The sequence below is a fragment of the Micropterus salmoides genome, unplaced genomic scaffold (genome assembly GCF_014851395.1).
Source record: "Micropterus salmoides isolate LMB-PRFRI ecotype aquatic unplaced genomic scaffold, ASM1485139v1 Ms_hic_scaffold_11, whole genome shotgun sequence".
Classification (NCBI taxonomy): domain Eukaryota; kingdom Metazoa; phylum Chordata; class Actinopteri; order Centrarchiformes; family Centrarchidae; genus Micropterus; species Micropterus salmoides.
In genome coordinates, this window is record NW_024040152.1 from 19,167,285 (window position 1) to 19,189,527 (window position 22,243).

General features: G+C 40.9%; 1 protein-coding gene across 1 annotated transcript; it reads right to left on the bottom strand.

Moving 5' to 3' along the window:
- Nucleotides 1-110: 110 nt before the first annotated feature.
- On the bottom strand, nucleotides 111-22,080 carry LOC119897761 (rap guanine nucleotide exchange factor 5-like). The gene is made up of 18 exons (XM_038711693.1): nucleotides 21,612-22,080; nucleotides 16,167-16,306; nucleotides 15,353-15,453; nucleotides 10,510-10,588; nucleotides 10,039-10,183; nucleotides 9,851-9,948; nucleotides 7,092-7,122; nucleotides 6,792-6,870; nucleotides 5,490-5,639; nucleotides 4,835-4,932; nucleotides 4,550-4,672; nucleotides 3,937-4,115; nucleotides 3,625-3,715; nucleotides 3,485-3,535; nucleotides 3,104-3,191; nucleotides 2,882-2,946; nucleotides 2,715-2,769; nucleotides 111-2,339 (listed from the first exon to the last, which is right to left on the bottom strand). The coding sequence occupies exons 1-18, from the start codon at nucleotides 21,789-21,791 to the stop codon at nucleotides 2,221-2,223; spliced, it is 1,872 nt and encodes a 623-aa protein (XP_038567621.1). The 5' UTR covers nucleotides 21,792-22,080; the 3' UTR covers nucleotides 111-2,220.
- Between the last annotated feature and the right edge of the window lie 163 nt (nucleotides 22,081-22,243).

A 22,243-nucleotide genomic window follows, 5' to 3' on the forward strand; every position in this document is an offset into this window, starting at 1 on the left:
AATGAAACAAAGAGTGAAAAATTTAAAGGGGTCTGAATACTTTCCGTACCCACTGTATATGTGTCTGTGTGTGTGTGTGATATACGTCTTTTACAATAACCAAGTCAAGATGATGAAAAATATTTTATTCCATGCACAGTTGACATTGGTGCTCAGTCCATGGTTTGCCATATCATGCACACCAGCCAAATCAGTGCATACAAACAACATGAAATCAAACAGAATATTTATTAAACAAATAAATAATTCTGAAATAAATAAATATCCTTTTCCAGAATGTAAGCATATATATAAATACAGTATAAACAGAATCAACTGTACATTGTTGATGATACAAATGAAAGTCAAAATAAGATAGATACTGCTAAAGCATGTGCTCTCCATGTTTACTGTTGGCTTTAAAATCCAAAACATACAAATAACGATTTTGACAATGTTATGCAAAATTCCATCTACAACACTTTACAACTCCTACTTAAATGTCCTAAATAGGGGAAAAGTGAGAATTTTCAGTTGACCAATTTAGAGAAGAAATACTATATCTTCTATAACTACACATACAGTAGTGTTACTACACACTGTACAAATGGCTTCTATCTTTCTTTCTTTCTTTCTTTCTTTCTCTGTTTTTGTCGAGAAGGTGCTGTAGTACTTGATTTTGCTATTGTTCCACTTATAGAGACAGTTCACCCAAAAACACAATATAACATATTTCTCTAGACAACATCTAGCCATACATTAGTGAGGATAAGAGAGATCTGCTGTGGATCATTGAAGGAGTAGCATTTGGTTTTACTATAAAGCAGTTTGCATTGAAACTGTTCAGAAGAAGGGTTATTGTGGGTTGTTTTGAGTCACCATGTAATTGTTTTTGGAAAGACATGTTGCTGCAGAGTTACTTTGAGTATCATAAAGCTAAAGCCAATATTTCCAAACCTCAACAAATCAAACCAAAACTATCTGGATGGCTGACCTTTTAACACACACTGAGGAGAAAATACATTATGTTGTGTTTAACATATCTTTAAGGACTAACATAGATGTATCCGTACAGGTCTGCTGCTTCTTTTACCTGATTGTCCACAGCTCAACTAGATGCATTTCCTCATACCACTGCTTTTTTTTAAAAAAGATAAGGAATTAGCATTCATTTGAATGAGCATTCCTACGGCTAACATACGTGTTATAACTCACACACAGGACACACAACTCTTCACACACACCAAAGAAATACAGTATACTATGTATTCTTTTCTAATTTCCTGTTCTTACACCGTTTGAAGTGTGTAAAGCCTCATCTAATACACTGTGCTTTATGGTTAAAGAATAGAAAACTGCATGGTGAGAGAATTCTGCAATGTAAAAATATTGATAATGAAAATAATATATTAAAATGTTAAATATTCAATCATTTTCACAATTTCTGTCATCTTGATTCAGTTTAGCAAGACATCAGCTTGTTGTGCACACACTGTTGAGCTCTGAGAAAACACAAGTGTGTGTGCAGTATAGGACTGAAAATACTCTTTGATTAAATCTGATGAAACAGCCTTCTGCAGCCAGATCTATAAACGCTGTCTGGAAATACATCAGATGTATCACAAGTTCTGAATCTGTATCTATGAGCTCAATCACTTTATAATGTGTTGAAAGCTCAGGTAAAAACTTTTTCAAAAAAGGCTAGTAAGGGGATTTTTTTCACACATACTATTCTCAAGGTCTATGCTCAACACATTTGCTTTCTGTAGCTTTTTTTTTTTTTAGATGCACTTCCTTGCAGGCTGCTGATTCTCCACAAAGGGGAGCTGTTGGGTCATTGTCAGAACCATAGACTGTGTACAGTGTATGTACAGTCTATGGTCAAAAAAGCTCTACACCTGCCAACCTCTGCCATCTGTAGGAAAGGAAAGTAACAGCAGCAGCAACGGGTTTGGGCCTACAAGTCTAGTCATACTGCTTTCAGGTGTTTTGGATCAGTGACACTGTAGTGGAACTAAGGAAACATGTATGCTTTTAACCTAAGATGTCTTTTGCTGTTTATTCCCATCTCAGTGGGAGAGTTTTTCCTGATTGAGCGGCTCCCTCCCGTAGTCTGCCAGGATCACGCAGCGTCCTCTGATTGCTGACGGAGTCCTGAGAGATAGATGAGACGGCGATAGATTGTTCCTTGGCAATCAAGTCTGGCTGACGCACGGGGGGAGTGCAAGTAAGAGCCGCTCTCTAAGCACGGGGCTCCAGTCTGTGCGACAGTTCAAACAGAGTCTGCTGATTGTCGATGATATGAAGGTAATCAATGTAGGCTCGAACCTCTGAGCTGCTCTTCTGGGTGATCCCATTGCCTGGAGGGAAAGGAAAGGTTTTACATCCAAGACAGCAGCATCCAGGACAACTTTTCTGTCTGTATTATGCACAAAAGTACACACACGAATTGTGACCTGAATGTGCAGGGATATCGTGGAGGCTGAACCCTGCCAAAATTATTTTTATGTCAAAAAGTAAAATGGCTGTGTACATCTTAGTAAGTAGTATTCACCTGATTTTAACTATAGGGAGATTGTGTATTTCAATGTTAACAGCTTTTGTCCACGGATGTTGTTGTTGTTGTTGTTGTTGTTTACCTTGACTGATACTTTTTTCACTTTTTTAAAATGCCATTACACCACTGATTACACATAGACCAGAATTACAAAGAAAACAAAGCATTTGTTACTGACCCATTTGATCCTTCTGACACTGCCGGATGTGCCGCACTGCATCTGCTATCATGTGCTGGAAATAAACATGGCTTCAATTAAACGTGCATTTTCAAAACTCTGCTCTGCTGTACGTTTTCTGTGCAGAAGCTACAAAGCTTAAAGCTACAGAGGGTTCGTGAACTCACCAGCTTTTCAAAGTTAACCAGGTTATCGTGAAACGTCTTGTTGCCTTCGTGAATGAACGTAATATCTAGAACAGATAAACATTTAGTTAGTAGTCACCAGAAGGTATTTGAGGTAAAATGTCTGTTTGTATGTATTTGCATGTCAATTCTGCCTGGTAGAAACATTTCACTGCGCTCTCCTCCTAGTTGTGGGGTATTGAAGAGACAGAGCAATGAGCACACCTTTCAGTAGCAGAGGAAGAAAGGGGATCTTTGGCGCCTTCATCTTCTTGAAGGAGTCTCTGTAGGCCTTGTGGTTGAGCGAGGGATCCTGTGAAGACATTTTCACAACCAATGAGTCTAACCCTCTGGGGGTGAATGTGTGGGCCTGTGCCTGCATGCTTTGTTAGAGCTGAATTATGACTTCAGTGGAGACTAATGATCATCTGAAACACCTGATGTTTCGCCTGATGTTTAGAGATGAAAAACATCTGTTTGTCTCGCCTCATACAGAGAAGCATGAGTTTGTATTCCCTGTTACAGTCCCTGTTAGTCTTGTTTTTTTATTTATCAGATATTTACAGTGTAATGTATACACAGAGGTGAGTGCAATGAATCACTTACTGTAACTGTCTCCAGCTCTGAAAACAGCTTTTTGAATTTCCCAGGAATTTTCTGCAGAGACAATAACAGGATGTTATGTATAGTACAGTATAGTATCTCCAGTATAATTCAGCTATAAAGCTGGCACATTTGATTCTTACCTCCCATGTCTGACTGAGGCGGCTAACAGCTGCAGTGTTCAGGCCCATTATAATGGCAAAGAAACAGTTGAGGTTCCTCTGTGCTTTACAGCTATAAAAGAACAAACAAGTACACAATTCACTCACTTCCAGGGTCACAGCTCATCACCACAAAAGCAGATGCAGTTTATTGATTTGCCAGTGGAGGGGGCAGCATCCCTAAAGATTTGAGGGCCGAAATGCGGTTGTGCTGGCCAGCAGTGTGAGAAGCCTGTGTGTGTATGATTACATCAGTACATCAAAACGCAGGAGGATTAGAGTAAAGCTACTAACTGGGCAGCAATCTTGATGAACTTCTTGATGAGTTGGACCCTTTTGCAGAGCATCGGGCAAAGCAACACCTCAGTCATCACCCACAGCTGGACTTCATTGCAGCGCTGCAGCAGCAGCTCTAACGCCACGGTGTGGCCACTGCTACTGTGGCGGCTGAAGGTGAAATAGACGAGCTCTTGCTGTAAAAGAACAATGTATACTCATGAGAGTTGAGCAGAGAACGGCACGTGACGCTAACAGCACGTCACGTGTAATGTATTTTAGAACTGTTCAGGCCCACAGGGGGTGCATTTTAGAGGCAACCAATTATACACGTCCCTTTTTAGCGTGTAAGAGCTGTTACCATCAGGCAGATGGTACAGGGTCCCATCCCTCCGAACAAACCGGGCTCGCAGATCAATTGTATTATTGCATTGCTGAATAAACTGAAACTAAAATTACTGAACCTCAGGGTGTGGGCATGCTGCACCTTCTTATAATGTGTAGAGCACTCTGGTGATGTTTTGTATTGGTATCATAGTTGTAGGTTTGTTGGTCTGACAATTGCTGTATGGCACACTATGAATTTCCAAAAGTAAAATATCTATCGATATTGGATAGCTGTGGGACAAACCTCATGTATTGAGTGAAAGATGGTCCAGTCAAAGCTAGTGAGAGCAACAGCCACGTCCCATGTGTTTAAACTGAGTATTCGAGCCGTCCTCTGCTGCAGCTCTGAATTGTCTGTGGATGGGTTCTGAATGGGGAAAACAAAAGAAAAGCAATGGCAACATCATATCACCTGAAAGACTGACAAACATTCAGAGACACACTGTTGTATTGTAGTGTCAAAACAGTGTTTTGACACTACAATACATGTACAGGATCTTTAAGTGACATATTGCGGTGATATTCTTACCAGGACTTCACCCAGATCCTTCCTGCAGACATGCAGCCTCCCCAATGGCCGTAAAGGATCGGAGAAGACTCTGTCCTGAGGCTGCAGAAGGAGCCTTCCTGCAAGGGAGAAAACATGCCACAAACAGCAGAATACCATTAAAAATCTGCCAGGCGCAGCTGTCAGTCGCAAGAGATAAGCCTTGCTGTGCCAGGCTCCACTCTGAAGCAGCCAGTTACTGATAACAGATAATGACTTTATATTACTGGACTGCAAATGCTTCTACCTTTAAGCTGGAGATATTTAGGTCATTACTGTTGATTACAATCTCACACATTCATGTCTGGGCTCAATATACAACTCAATACAGGAAAAAAACTTCAAGTATGAAACATTGTGAGAAAGTAAAATGCTGTATGATTGAGTTTTTCACAGACAATACATCCTTTCATTTTCTACTAGTGTTGACTTCAACAGGATAGCTTATAACTTTATAATCATCTATTCTAATGTATTAAATACAGTCGTACACTGGTGTTTAATTTTTATATCATCAAAAGTGCAACAGACTACAAATATTCTGTTCAGACTGCCACTACAGTGAGAGTAATTTATCACACAGCGCTGTAGTGATGGTGGTAATGTGCTGTAACTGCTTAATAAGATTTGTATTTACCTCCAGGGTAAGTGACAGCCACCAGTACCAGTTCCCCCAGTGGGACATCCATCCTTTCTGCCACTACCTGCAGCAGCTCCTGGGCCACTACCTGAGGATGGGCCCTCATACTTAGATACGAGTCCATGGTGATATACACATGACACAGCACTGTAACAGAGAGGATGTTTCAGTGAGGTACAATGTAGAATGCACAGTGCTTACATGAAGTGCAGCTCTTCCCATGGCCATAATAACCTATTAGGGCACCTCAGAGCAAGAATTTGCTGCTGGGTCACTATTGACCACACATCCCTAACCAAATCCCTCTGCATAGTGTATGTACCCTGTCATCTCCAACTTCCCAGTGCACACAGCAGACTATAAATGATAGATTCATAAAATAACCACGGACAAACCAGTAGTCAGATGCTGGAGTACTAAATGGGACCAGATTTTTTAAATAATGAAGCTGTTGAAACTAGATTATGACACAGGGCCACAAGACTAGTGAATCATGTGGTAATCAAGTAGAATTTTATTGGTGCAAATTCCTTCAGAAATGTTCACTAATCAAATTATCAGAATTTCCCTGTGGCTTTTGGGGCCCCTGGGGGTCTTGGTTTTGAGTCCCTTTGTTGTGAGAGCTGATGTAAAACAGTTTTTGTGTTGGGGCATATTCTAGAGGCAGGTTAATCAGTGGAGTGCTATAGAGGTGCAGGTTTTCTTACCACAGACTACGGGCAGTTTGTCTAGCCAGTTAGCGCACCTTCAATCAGAAAGAAACCAATGAATTAAGTCACCTGCTTCCATCTCTGAAACATCAGGAAGGAGAGGATACAGCAGGGCTGCCACTTATTGATAAGGTGAGCAGAACAACTGACCCTCAACTGCTCCGGTGTAACCACTCAGTGATCAGCTGTAGAGAACTGTGTAGTGTGGCATTACTGGGCCAAACCAAGCATACTCAATAGATTCCTCTTGATGAAGGTAAAGGGTCAACTGGGACAATTTATTTGATTGAAAGTAGTTCAAATGAAAGCAGAAACCTCTAACACGGGTTTCTCAAAACCTCAACGGATAAAATCTAGACTATCAAGTGTTTTTGTTTTTTTAAATGTGGGTGAACCTGCCCTTTAAAAGAAGCAAAAACTGATCCCAATTATTCATAACTCAGGAATTTGCATTTCCAAACCTTCTCATTGATTCCCTGGAAAGATTCCCATTGTTCTACTGTTCAGACTGAATGTCTCCTTTCTACAGCTTTGGAAACAACGTATGATGGGAGGAATGCGTGAAGGAACACCATGTTTTATGACTTACCTTCCTTGGTCTCCCTCTGTGTGCCTCTGGACTGGAGCCCATTCTCTTTCAGGCTCAATTGGTGGAAAAGTGCTTTGCTCTAAAAGGAGGGAAATGCGTAGATTTTGACACACACTCATATTGCCTGAGAACACTGGGCATTTCGCTTGAACAGCAGAACAATGTCTTTAGCAGGAAGGAGGACAATAGCCCCAACACCCAAACGAGTGTGTCGAAGCGGCTAGCCAGCTCTGTTTAAATAAAATGACTTGCTGTCACAGTGCCCTAAAAAGAGAGCAAACACAAGATCTTTTCACTCACCTTTCTTTGAGGGGAATATTCATCCACCGTACTGGAAAAAGAAGAAGAAATATATCGGTAAAGTGAAAACTATCATGTGCCTACACATGCACAAAAAAAATAACCGTACTTTATCCTAAAATAAACTCTCATCTGAAGATTTTCCTTAGGCTGCAACTATGTCAAGTAGAAAAAAACACCATCCACACAGTCTATAATCAAGGTAAGGTACTCCTCTGCTGCATTCACTCCATTATTTAAGATCAGTGTCAAGGCCAGATTAGAGTGCTTTGTAGATTTTTAGACCTTCCAATGTGATCCCTTCATTCAATCACCCTATTCTCATCACTTAGGCCCGGCTAGCATGATGGAAAGCCCCGTGTCTATTATCATCCCTCAGCTTTTACTGGGCTCTGCAACACAATAGGCATGTTGGCACAAAGCCTGCCCTGAGGGATCCCCTCTCTTTGGCCAGCAGCAGTCCAGCTCTAATGAAAAACCTGATTCCCACTGTCGCGTCAAACCAGAGCTCAGGATATAATGCACTCTCTCACTCCTCAAGAAAACAGAGTCACTGTGGGTGTCAGCGCGCTCGGTGAGTTATGACGCCACATGACGAGAGAGTGCAAGAGAAGTGGTGTTTGATTCCTAAGCTTTCACACATGTATGACTTGAGCTTTCTTTTGCACAAAGGCCAGATGGGAGTTGACGGGAGCAAAGGACTAAATGAGGCTTCTTTCTATAAAAAATGACACCTTTTAGCTTTGCACTCAGTAGCAGATTGCCACAAAGCAGTCAACCTTGCCCTCCCCCGGGATGAGCCTGATGGTGAAGAGCTCATAAATAGTGGAGTATGTCAGTAACACCCACACAAAGTCCACAGCTTTAAAGGAGTGGGTGTTGTGGATCCCCATCCCTGGATAAAAACATGAATAAAGCAGGGCCAGATAATGGCAGTGAAGTCAGGTTGAATTATCTGCTCTGGTTTCTAATGGGCGGCAGGTTGGAGCATCCCCAGGGAGAAGATCTGATTGGAAGCTGTGGTTGAGGGAGGAAAGGGGGGGACATGGGCGTGGCAATGTGTCTGGTGACTGGGGGTTGTTTACACTCTTAACGTCGAAGAGCAATGTGTGTTTTTTTTAAACAATAAACTGCAGCTAAGCAACAGTTCCACATTAACAACAACCACAAAACAGACCAATATTAAAAATGCACATCATTATCATCACAAATATGTCTTTCTCAACTTATATGGTCAATCCATAACTAACTAAAAACATTTCTTCCTTTCCTATATGTAAATTATATAGGAAAGGAATAAGTGTGCAGTTACAGAAAGGACTTAAAGACAGATGGAACTAGACGAGTTTGTTTAACATTGGAAATCATGCATCATTGTGTCTGTCTACATACTATATATGTATATGTTGCCTATATGTTCTGTATGCATGCAGCCCGTATCCATGTGAGCATTTATAGTATGCATATGTATATTCTATATATGTCTATATATGTGTGTATATGCATGATTATGCATGGGTAGATGCAATAAGCTACTGTAAGATTTCAGCCTTCCCCCCTCTGGTCTCTTTTTGGTACAGATCCATTATTTTGTCATGGTGTAATCACATGCGAACAATTTTAATTAGTATAATTCATTTAGAAGATTTACCCAACAAAAAATTATACAAACAACCCATGTACCAGTGAGCACCCGATCCAAAGGGCCATCTTGCAAAAGACAGAATTTGTGTTAATGTGTTTCAATTAAAACATCCTGTGTTTGCTACCTGTGCATAGCAGGACACAATAGCATCATTTAAGTCCATTTTATTAAGGCGCGGCACACAGTGGTCTCTCTCAGTACAAAAGAATCTAATTTGGCAAAATCAATAGGGTTTTTCTTTTCTATAAAGATATATAAACTTTGCACAATATCTGCAAAGGTGCTTATGTTTTGTATTATGTCTGTATATATCCATACATACGTTGGGGACGCATTCAATGCAGCTTTTTTCTCCCTGACACGATACCTTAACTCAGTGAGTCATACTAAGCACCGATCTGATATAAGTGGTTTCTTTTTCCCAAACTGAAAATCTGTACACTTTGCTGCATGGAAGTCATTGGTATAATTTTAATATACGGTAACATGAGGCCAGTGATTGCTGTGGCACTAAAAACTGCAATGGCGGCTCATAATGACTGAATGGAACTGTTAGTAACTTATCTAATTACTATATTTCTCAACACGTCAGAAACCATAATTATGTGCCTCATTGTGTTTATATACTGTATACATATAGATGTGGGATTATGCTCATGAGTTTGACACCATTACTAGGCTTGAGACTGTGTCCAGTAAACAAGTGGTGAAGCATGGCAAGTGACAAAACATCTGACAGCTTGTCATTAATTCCCAAAATTCCTGTATTTCCTCAATTTTGGAAATTTAAAATAAAGCACATGACCTTCATGTTTCCGTGCATAACTCTCCAGAACACTGCAATTACTCTTCAATCTCTGAATGGATTCATTGATGAGAGGCTACATAAAGCCACCAAGCAGAGAAGGAGGTCTTTCTTTATACTCTCAACTAGAGTCTCTGCTTCTTTTCAGGCCTCCAACAGTCACAGTCATACTTGCTGTTATAAACACTCAGACGTCATATCAATAAAAAAATTGGTTTTTCAGTTTTATAGATTATTTATGTATGTACTGAAGTAATAACTAATGACGTATGATTATATGACAAAATAAGTTATCAAACGGTTACTCACTGTCTGCGATGCAGCTGGTACAGCTTCTGCAGTTCCCTCACATCCTTCTCCAGGGCTGGGTGCTCATAAAGATCATCCAACACATAACGATACAAGCTCTGGAAGGAAATGTCAATTCTCATTTGTCCCATATTAAGTCCACCTCATACCCAGTTTCCACCCTTTCCCTTGTACATTATATTTCCTACCTTCATTAACACTTTGACATGCTCGTCTTCCCTCAGGAAATCTTTGCATAGGGCCATCCACTGTGACACCAGGTGTAGGACTTTTTGTTTCCTCTCCAGAGCCTCCTTCCTGTCTTCTTTCCCTCTGTATCGCTTGGTGCAATAAGTAAGATGCGGTTAAGGCTTTAGCACAGATGGAGAGCGACATGAAATGCATTATACAAATGAAGCACGGATAAGGCCAGTGTACGTGTGTGTGTGTGTGTGTGTGTGTGTGTGTGTGTGTGTGTGTGTGTGTGTGTGTGTGTGTTGTTGATTTAAGGATATGCGGCAAGAGAGAATGTTGGATGAACACAGTTGAGTGAAGTGGAGCAACTTTGAGTCATTAAAGCAGTCGTGTTTTTTATATAAAACAACTGTCTGTCTGTAGCATTCATAAAGGCGGAAGATTTGTAATAATATTGCTGTGAAAACCCCTGTGTTCAAGGATATTGTCCCAGCAGTGCTTGACATAAATCACTGGTCGACATGAACACGGGGTAGGTCAGCAGAAAGTCATCCAGAAGTGTATCTGCAAAGAGAAATACATGAAGACAGAAAATGCTAAATTTTCTTGTGTTATTACTTTAGAAATGGTTCAACTTCTACTAGTTAACTGAATGATCGACTAGTTGTCAACTATTTATTAATAGCCAACTATTTCGATAATCGATTAATTGGTTTAAAGGTTCAGTGTGTAATATTTAGGAGGATCTATTGACAGAAATGCAATGTAATATCCATAACACTGTTTACAGTGGTGTATAAAGACTTTACATAATGAACTGTTATGTTTTTATTACCTTAGAATGAGCCATTTCTATCTACATACACTGTGTGTCCCCGAACATGGACCTCGCCATGTTGTGCCGCCATGTTTCTACAACAGCCCAAACTGACAAACTGCTCTACAGAGCGTGTTTCATCTCTACGTTGAATACGAACAAAGACGGAAGAAGAAGAAGTAGTAGTAGTAGTAGTAGAAGAAGGAAGAGACCTGCATGCTTGGTAAAGGAGGGGTGAGCTGTGATTGATACTGCATTCATGTGGTGTCAGAATAATCATAATTGTTTTTCCTACCCTCTATTGCAAAAAGAGGAATAAAGTGTATGAATAAGTATACATAACAGTATACAAAAATATAAGAAGTACAACAAGACACAAATAATAAAAACTTTGCCAGGGGTAAAGATTTCACAGCCTCTTTTTGTTGTTGAATTTAGAAATTAAATTGAAATTAGATATCGTAGATATCTTTGTAGTAGTGTCCATGTCGATTCCACATTCCAACTTAAGAGCACAAGAACACACTACCCGGGAAATGGGAGTGTTTGAATTCACTGTGAGCCGTTGGTTGCAATTTGCAAACTTCACCACCAGATGGCACTAAAGATTTATACACTGAACAAAGTCTTTTTTTGTTAAAGACAAATGGTTTGATTCCAGCTTCTTAAAAGTGAATATGTTATAGTTTCTTTATTTCTCTCTGGCAGTAAACTGAATATCTTTGGACAAATGTGGACAAAACAAGACATTTGAGGATGTCATCTTGGGCTGCGGAAACTAATTTTTCACCCTTTTCTGACATTTTATAGACCAAACAATGAATTGATAATTGAGGAAATAGTCGACAGATTAATCAACAATGAAACAATCATTAGTTGCACCTCTACTGCTGAGCCTGTACTTTTAATTGAGATGGCAGCTCAGAAACTTGGCTTCAGTTTTTCCTGTTCTATTTCAATAATACCCGATGGAGAGCTCATTCTTTGCTGTCAAATATCAGTTGACAAGCACTGAGCAGAGACACTTCAGAGGCGAGCATACTGTGAGAGACCTTTCAGTGGCACATTATTCTTCATGGCCAGTCTCAGATAATCACTTGTGCTGAAACCAGTGAGGATTTTTCATTTGCAACAAGTTAAAACAAGCCTTTACTGGTTTTATCTTGAATCTCACACATTCACCATTGCAGGCTTTATCAGTAAAGATAAGCCAATAATGTTAATGTGCTGGTCGACTCTCTCTGACCTCTGATGAAGTCTATGTTTTCATTGTGATAATGTTGAAAACAGGAAAGCAATCTGATATTGCTTAGCCATCATCCTAATATGTTTACAGCATTTTCTGCCACCATATCCTTCTGTGATTTCTTCCCCAAGGTTACACATGGGTAAGTGTTCTGTAAATGGATTAAATCAAAGCTGGTAAAATAGATCACCAGGTCACTTTGACAAGTCCCTGTAACATGAAATGCATGTACAGTCTTCACCACCACAATACTTATTTTTGCCATGACAAACAAAGACTAAACATGACTCCTTTTCTTTAATCAGTTCTTTTTAAAATTACATCCAGAGCCCCTTTCTCCCTGATTCTCTTATTGAAATGTAAGTAATTATTCTTAGGACATTATAACACACTCTGTAAAAAGTGCTTTACAGAAATGGACATAAAAAATTAATTTCTAAGGCATAAAGAGAAAGAGAAGGACAGACATGCTGCCCTGCCACAAGTGAAAAGCTTTACAAATCCTATTAGGGCCAACCTTCTCTCAACCCCTCTGTAAGTGTGCCTCACACCCAGAATTATAAATTCTCCCCTTTAATTTCACACTGGCTTCCCAGGGCCTTTGTGCGCGTTCTGGTCCACAAGACTCTCTGACATCATTATGTTAATCCATGCAGAGCAGCTGTGGATGCATCATTATGAGAGGTTACACTCATATACAGTAACCCACCTTAACACAAAGCCAGAAAACATATCACAAAATATCAGCCACCCACATACATACACACACACACACATTCACCAGATGTACTACTCACTCACACTGCTGTGATTTTGTGTATTTTCTCCAAGCTATCTAAACTGAAGCACTTTCTCAGGAGTAACAGCTTACATACTACTCCCCAGGCTGTACACTCTGCAAGTTTTTTGAAGTTAGAATAAATATTTTATTTTACGACCTGAAGTCATATTCTCAAGTTTTTTCTGGTAACACAGCAAAAAAGACGGGAATTTCCTGCAGAGTAGAACTTTATCCAAACTGTTTAGCAGAAGATATGAACGTTGTGCTGTGTAAATAACAGTGATCCTGGGTTGTGACTTATACACATCATGCCATTTTTTTTATTATTATTTCTTCCAGTTATCATGAGTAGTGGGCCTGGATCAAATAAGTGAATGTAGGACAAAATTGTATTTTACACTGATGTTTCGTGCTCTGTCACACTGGATCCTTCAGGTACTAAAACAAAACTAATTTTGCTTTCTTTTCAGAGGATATGCAGAACGGATTCATTGATCTAGCTTGTCAATCTATTGTGAACTCAATCAGCCCATCAGTCAATCTGCCAATCTATTATTTTGCATTCCAATAAGTACTCGTAAAATGGATCAATGCAGCCTTTGAAATAAGCGTAATAATGTGTCGCTTATTGCGAGGAAGTCATCCTCTTGGTGTCAAACCCAGAATTATTATTTACAAAATTTTTATTTTATTTTATATCCGCTCACTTAAGGTGGTGTTTTTTTCACTACAAATAATCATAACCCCACCCCCGACAGGGTTCATCAGAGCTGGAACATCTTCTCATTAAGCACACAAATGTTTCATTACATGTTTTTTTTCAGAGCTGGCAGTGTGCAATGTGAATCTGTGCAGAGCTGGAATCAATAGCTGCACTCAGAGATTGGGCACAGGAAAGAAGGCAACACTGTACACTTGTGAATGCTACCCACAATGCTATGCCACAGAAGGAAACGCTAGCAAATGGAGATCTACAAAGAATAGTCTACTGCAGTTCGCTTTTCCTCAAACATGCCCGTCGTGCCTTCAGAAAAGTGCCATCTCTTGCAGAAAGATAGAAAGCTACTCTGCATTTTTAATGTTGTGTACTGATTACAGGTGGAAGCAAGTGCTGCCAAGATGAGATAACCATGGCTTTCTAATGTGCTGTATTCATAAACACAACATCAATAATCTGTTGCAATCAGCCATGTTGCTGTGAAATCTCTCTGAGAAACCCTTGGGAGAAAGACCAAACGCGGCAGCTTGGTGGTTGCTAAAATAAATTTCTTGTTGGTGAAATGATGAATCTCATGCTATCATGCTTCTGGTGAGCTCAACTTCCAAGGGCACAGTTAGTAGTAGCACTAGAGCATACAGAGCTTCAGTATTCACACAGAGAGAACCAAGCCCAGCAGGATTCAGACTATTAAGTATAACTGAGTGCTCAGATCAATTGCTGTTCTGGAGTCAGTTCATTTTCTCTCCTCCTCAGACTCTGGACTATTGCTCAGCATCGTGCTCCAGTCCACAATTCATCCATAGGATATCAAATAAAAGTACAGATGGGTTTCTTGTGAATACACCAACTGAAGGAATGGAGGGATGTCTTACCCACTTGCTTGCTAATTTAGCTTTCCATCAACTTTCCATCAATGTTAAATACTCAATTAGTAATAAAACATGCAACCTAACATAAACCACTACTCTCTCGTGCAGATAAAAGGCACCATCTTGCAAGTGAAGGCAAGTCTCAAGAGAGGAACTTTAGATCAATTTCATTCACTTCCTCATCAGAATGAGTAATGATCCCTGGTATGGGGTTAGCCTGCCTTTATCTCAGATCATCTGTGACCTCCATCTCCAAGGAAAAATCTGCATCTCCTTTTCTTTCCTCCTAGTTTCCCTTGTCTCTCCTATACAGTGTTTATCCTTTGTTTCTAGCATCCTTCCTTTTGCTTGTCTGACTTTGAACCATCTTTCCAGCTCCTCTGCCTTGGCAACAGTGTCACATTATCATGTACCTGCTGGGATGTGAGGAAATGTGTTGATTTGTCATCGCTGTGAGGCTGGACTGCATGTCACGCAGTCCGTCGTGGCGTCGCTCAAAAGATATGAGCAACGTTTATCTCTGTCAAAGGCTTTTAAATGAACAGGCTCAAACTTCCATTCTGGGAATGATAGCACATGATTAGCCCAGTAATACTGCCCAGAGGGGGCTCTCTGTCCCAGCTCCTCTGCGACAGAGAGGGGTGGGGAGGGGAGAGCGTAAAATGGAAAGTAAGGGACTTATTTCTTTCTCTTTCTTTCTATCCATATTTCACAAATCACACAAATATCAGTGGACATGTATAAGCACAACACCTTCATAATGCTACAGCCATAAAGTTGTCTTGGTATCATGTGTCAATAAAATATTTGCCCTCTAAAATACAAAACAAGCTTATTCACATACAAACGAAAAGTTCAAATGATGTTCCACGTAATAAATGTATGCATGCTGACCTGACTCTTTGCCCTGTGTTTCCCCCTGGTCTTCGTCCAGTGTCAGATCATTCAGCAAGTGCTCCAGGATCTTTTCCGGGGTCCCTGACACCACCATGTACCTGTCAGACACAACAGAGTCAGTGGACGAGTCCTCCTCGATAGAGGACAGAGAGCGGCTGCTGGTCCATTCCTCCTCTCCCTCTGTCCCCTCATCATCTATGTAGCGAAAGTAGGGGACGTCAAAGGTGGGCATCGTGACCGGCTCTGCCCGGCTGGTGCTGTCACTGCTGCTCTCCTCGGAGCCCTCCTCATCATCGTCATCCTCCTCCTGCTCCACCAAGGCGGCATGGAGCACCCTGCCCTCCTCCTTCCGCAGGTTCAGGGGCTGTGGCCGAGAACCCATCCTTGCAGAGTCCCTGTGCCCTCACACCGGCAACGTTGCCATGGTTACTGATGCATGCCCCCTTTACCCATCCATCCATCTACCTGCAGCTGGTACAGCCTGGAGTCCACTGCTGTCTATCCCTCAAGCACACTGAGGTATCCCAGTACGTTCACGGCTGAAAAAGCTCCTGAATGACTTGAATGGGAAAGCAGCCAGCAGAGCTCTGTCTCACAGTCCCATGCTGCTTACTTATATGTATTTAATGTAGTCATTTATGTGTGGGGAGTTGTGATGTAAGCGCGCCTGAGTGAGTGTGCGATCCGGAGAGACAGAGAGGGAGAATGATGAGAGGGAGAGTGCTAAGGGAGGCAAACAGACAGGCAACAGTGAGAGAGTGAGAGAGAGAGAGGGAGGGAATCTAGGAAGGAGGGGAACGGAGAGGCTTACCTCCTATTCCTCGTCTCCTCTCTCCCTCCTCCCCTCGCAGATGCCGAGGGGGCTGGCTTCTCTGACGACAGTCTCTGGAGAACCAGCACATCGTGGCCCCTCTCCCTCAGACACACACGGACTGCCTCGTCACTCTGGGGCTGGAGAGAAAAGGAGGAGGGAGGGAGGGAGTGAGGGGGGGAAGGAAGGAGGAGGGTGTGTGTGTGTTATCACCAAGGAGATTCCCCTGAATTTTCTCCCACTCACAAATCACCACTGATTTCCATCATAATACTCTGTCAAAGCCAGCACTGTAAACGAAAGAGAATTTCCATATATCATTATTCAGTCCTTATCGGTGAAGCCCATTCAGGGATTAACATAAAAGACTCAACTTTTAATTACTGATTTCTATGTAGAGCCTATTAAATCATGTATGGTGTCCAGAGACAATCTATTTTCAGGCTGTCATCTGGTTAAACTCTGAACACCAACAATAGTTTAGTGGTTCAGAGTTTAGTTCCGGCTTTAACTCACATGGTAGGTCCTTGTCTTATGATCACCGTGAGGTGTGTATGAATGATAAATTCATCCTCATGTTGCTTACTGTCTCCCACTCTCTCTGTTTCACTTTTTCTCTCGCTTAATCACATGGTCACACAATGTCAACCAGTCACTATGTTATTAATCAAATCCTCAGTCAAAAATGTAAACAACATCCGACTGTTTGAGCAGTCATACATATGACTGTAACTAATAATTAATTCAGTTATCTTCAGTTATCTAATTTTTTTTCAATTAATCAATTGTTTAGTCTACAAAATATAAAAAATTAGTGAACAATTCCCCATATCACAATTTCCCAGATCCAAAGCTGACATCTTTAAATTGCTTGTTTTGTCCGACTAACACCCGAAAACCCAAATATATGAAATAGGGAGAAGCTGATAAGCAAATAGTTGATAATAAATTTAAATACATTTCATTTTGAATTAAAATAATCAAAACTGAGGAATCATTTTTCATCTAATTGCTGTATTGAATAATCTGGGGTGGTGATTGCGCAGTGAATAAGACACGTGCCTTTGGTGTGAGGGACCCGGGTTCCAATCCACTGTGAGACCCCAGTGTGTCCCTGAGCAAGACACTTAACCCCTAGTTGATCCAGAAGCGTGCAACCTCTGACATGTATAGCATTTGTAAGTCGCTTTGGATAAAGGCATCAGCTAAATGAATATATGTATCTACTAGTCATGTTTGTTCCACCACATTAAAAGAAGATATCAAGTAAATATAATCAGGAATGAGAAGCACATACACCAACTTTGACTGACACAGGAGGCTGAAATTTGATGGTATATATAACCCGTCAGCCTGGACATTCAATGATTTTTTTCCCATAATCGGTATGTAAATTTTACTTTTTTAACCCTCCATTTTAAACAAAATGGCTTGTTGCAGCATCACTGAAGGACAAAGATGGCTGGTAGCTGCTTGACAATGAAGGGTCTAGATCAGAGATATTAGACTTAATGAGGAGTTCACTGTATAATGCACGCACACGCATCCTGCATCAGCCAACCCCCACTTCACCACCAGCCCCCTCCTCAGCCATCAGTCAATGCAACACAAGCCTCTGTGCATGCAATTAGGCAGGCAGACAAGCTGGAAGTGGTTGCAGTTTTCTGCCCTAATTGCCTTTTGCAGAAAAAGCATCCAGTCCCCTTCAGTTAAGCCTCACTTCCTGGCACATTAACACACGTCTGCAATCTGTGGACATCCATACATAAACACACAGACACACTGTAGAAACACACCTATACAGATGAACGCATCAACACAACATGTAAACACACACATACAATACAGCAAGGATAAACACAACTGTGTCCATCACAGTTTGGGCCATATTTTCAGCATTAACATTACACAGTCTGACAGTCACATCTATAAACAGCAAAGACGTTTTCAAACCCTTGGAAAGGACCATTAATGGCAATGTTTACTGGTAGTTCCTTCAGTGCTGTGATTCATGACTCTAAGCAAAGTTTAGATGTCTGTTAAAGTGACAACTTCTGAATCTATTCCTTCTTTATCTTAATACAAACACACAAGCACACACGCATGTATAAAAATTGCTTTCACGTACTTTCCTGTGCAATAGTAGACTGTATAATCCTGTCACAGACCTACAGCATGACGTAAGATAGAACTAGAAAAGTCCCAGAAAGGGAAGGCTGCACTGATTAGCTTCCTGGTTCTTGGGAAAAATAAATTGGTGGTTCTATCTTTTATCTTTATCATACACTGTGTGCTCTTAGCTTTGTAAGGTGTTTTGTCTTACTAAGCGTGACAGCAAAGCAAGCTGAATTCCTGTCTCAGTGTACCACTAATGGGTCAAACAGGAAACAAACCTTTCCTCACAACGAATTACACTCCATGCCTCTGCTGCTGCAAGCCACTTTTAGTGCGCACTGGACTTTGTGGTTACCACTGTCCCACAACAAAAACACAATCAGGCTTCTAGAGTGGATGCTTGCAATGCTGTGACTGCACAGTTCCTTCCTGACCCTGGAGGTGACCTCGACTCACAGCTACTGCTCAAGTCCCCCAACATGAACAAACACTACTTATCAGGCTTCTACACAAAGTCATGTCTCACAAAACAGTTTACTGTTTCTTTCAGGGTTCCAGATGCATTCCAGCAGCTGAACGGACACTTTCAGTCTGCATGTATCTGTGCTGCTGCAGCAGGTCTGGCACGCATGGTACAGAACACTTAAAGGTACCTGGAAGGTGTCAGTCCTGACAGGGTGCAGATTTGGACTAAGTTCCTCTCAAGGAATAATGCGGATCATACAGAATGGGAAGAAGAGGAAGAATGTGTGTTGTTTTTTAAAGAACCCTTTGATGCAGATGCAATACATTATCTCCAACAGTAATTAACTGAAATTTCTGTTTAATACATTAAGCTCTGATAATATACTGTAAACAAGTGTGTGCATGACAAGCTCCTGTTCTCTACAATTGCTCTATGTTCTTTTCAGATGTACAAAGCACAAGCAACAGATCTCTGGTAACTCTCTGGTACTCCTGAATACAAACAGAAAACAGAGGTGACGTAAAAGGACACAAGAACAAGTGATTTCCAAAGTCAAAACTATTACATTTAAAACTGACAGGTTTTCACAGCTAAATGAATTACAAATAGTTTTGCCTCTAAACTAGCAAAGGAAAAGACCTAGAAACATGCTTGGCTTCAAATGTAAGGAGACTGCCTAACGTTCATGATCTCCCTGCGCCAGAATCTCGCACATTTTCACAGGCGTGCAGCCAACTGTACATTAAGCATCCCTCTTTCCAACAGCTGGGATTTAACTGATTTCTCTTTGATGTCTGGGCTTACAAATTTATATGAGTCACATGTGGTACAGTTTGTGCGTTGTAGAATCATTGGATTACTTTAAACCATTCTATAATCCAGAAACTATGCTAGATAATCTCACATAATCTTAATATTTCTAGATAATGTCTAGTATTAAATACAAGGTCAGCATATCTGGCCATTACAGCTGGAATTACATAAATGACACATACATACATGTTATTGGTATATTCATAATAAATTCACAATATGAGACACTTTGCACAATGCATGTTACTGAAACAGTAAAGGGATACCTGATTGTATTATGCAGCCCTAACATTTGATTGGGGGTGGTTTAGCGCAGACAAAAGGTCATTACACTGAATAAGAACATTGATAAGGAGATCTAGCTTTGTGTTTGCAGAAAAGGTCAGAGACCTGATGCACTGGAATCCACCCTAAAACCATACAATGCCTTGGCAAGTTGGTCTTTCCACTTGCGTCAACCTTTCCTTCCATTGTTGTTCAGTTCAGCATACAGATACAGCTGGCAGGAAGGGAGAAGCTGAGCCCACCATGAGGTCAGCCAATCAGATGTCTCCTACACACCCAACTGGCAGGTGATGTAATGTTTCAATAAAATAAGTGTGCAGGTTGAACTGAACATAATTGTTCAATAATAGCATAGCTGCAGTGCTTTGAAGTAAAAACCCTCCTGAAACCTGAGGATACCGCCACACTGACAGAGACTAACTGTATTCTATATCAGTGGTTCTTAAGTGGGGTTCAGGGACCCCCCAGGGAGACCCCAGCAAAACATGGAACCATTTATTTTCACTATAATTCCATCCCTAAGTAACATAATGACTATTTTGATCATGGGTTTCAAAAAGTTTCTATAATAAAACATCTACCAATCTAAACCAATCAATCTTCCATCCCTACAGGACCTGTACACCTCCAGGAATCTGAGGCGAGGGTGAAAGACTGTGGCCGCCCCATCACACCCCAGACACAAACTGCTTCAGACACTCCCCTCATACTCCTACCAACCTAACTACCCTACCTACAGAACATAATGTATATTTGCACATATAAATGTGATAAATATTTTGCATATCACTACACAAACATATTCTTCATGATTCTTTTATTTTTGTTTTACATCTTGTCAATTCTCCCCGCGACCCGATCCCAGATAAGCGGATGAAGATGGATGGATGGATGGATCTTGTCAATTCTATACTTTACATTTATATATTTTGTTTATTGTTATGCACCAAGACACCAAAGGAAATTCCTTGCAGGGGTAAACTTACTTGGCAATAAAGCTGATTCTGATTCTAAAAGCAAAATTTCGATCAGATGGAGACCCTGGGACAAAATCTTATCAAACTTGATCTAATTTGTGTCATTTTAGGGGTCCTTGACATGAGAACCACTGTTCTAAATGCATGTTAAGTTTCTGTGATGACACTGTGACTATATATAAATGGAGCCAATGTTGCATTTAATGGATGCAGTGCATTTATAATGTACATTTTTTATCAATATGAATGCAATGCACTCTACAGTATACAGTTATAAAATCTTCTTTGTGTCAATCTAATTGTTATATCTCTTTTGAAGCAGTCTATTTTGATATATGTAACTGAAGACATTTTTTTTGTAGTCTTGACAGAATCTAAATGACAACATTCATCATCAGAGAAAGCGGAGACTTTATAGAATGTGTGGAGGCCAATAAAAACAGACAACAAATTAACTAGAAAAATTAATCAGTTTGACGGATCGAACCCTGCAGGGAGTTCGAGAAGCGATGCTTAGGCAAAATTCTTACAAAACAGCAGCATAAAACACCACAGTATAGCCCACAGTACAATGGACTATCTACTGTTCTCCAACTGAATATATAACATAAAGTATGCTAATTGAGTACGGCTCATACTGACATAAAGAGGACAATCTCATAAGCGACATGGCCTGTTCATGGAAACGCATCAAAGAGTGCAGCATTTCACAACATATTTAGTAGGGGGGAAAAAGATATTATAAACATCAATATTGCAATACTGCAGCATTGTTGTTGTGTATCTCACCCGACTCGTCCTCTCTGGACCCTTGCTGTGGTTCTGCAGGAAGCGGCAGCCATCCTTGGCCAATCTCTGGACCATCTCCAGTCTGGACAGGTCGTCCTTCTCATGTAGGATGCACATGCTCCCCTGCTGCAGCACAGGGGACACGGAGAACACGTACCTCAGGCCACAGTCCCACGACATCGCTGGCTCACCAACTACTGACTGTCCACGAGGCAAATCAGCAGGACTTCTGCCTGTGAGCTTACACTACTCTTTAAAAAACTGTCAGAGGAGGTGAGTGGCTAAAAAAATCATTTACATATAGTGTGTGTTTCTGTGTATGCTGTTCAGGTGAGTTACAGAGATGTCTGTCCCTGTAAAGTAAATCCCAGTTGCTGTATGCCTTGGTCAGCTTTGTAGCAGAGAGGCATGCGCAGTAAAGACTTCATCAGTTGGACTCCAGGTATCTCTCTGTGCTTGGTTTTAGTGAGAGCGAATGACAGTTTCCCTCTCTCTGACCTTTCCTTGCCTTTTGCCACTGGGGAGGGGAGTGAGTTAGGAACACAGTGGATTCAGGAAACATCTGGTGTGAGCCAGACAGCCCCGAAAAGGAAGTTTCATAATCTCCCGAAAGCAGGAGAGAGCAGTGGCAT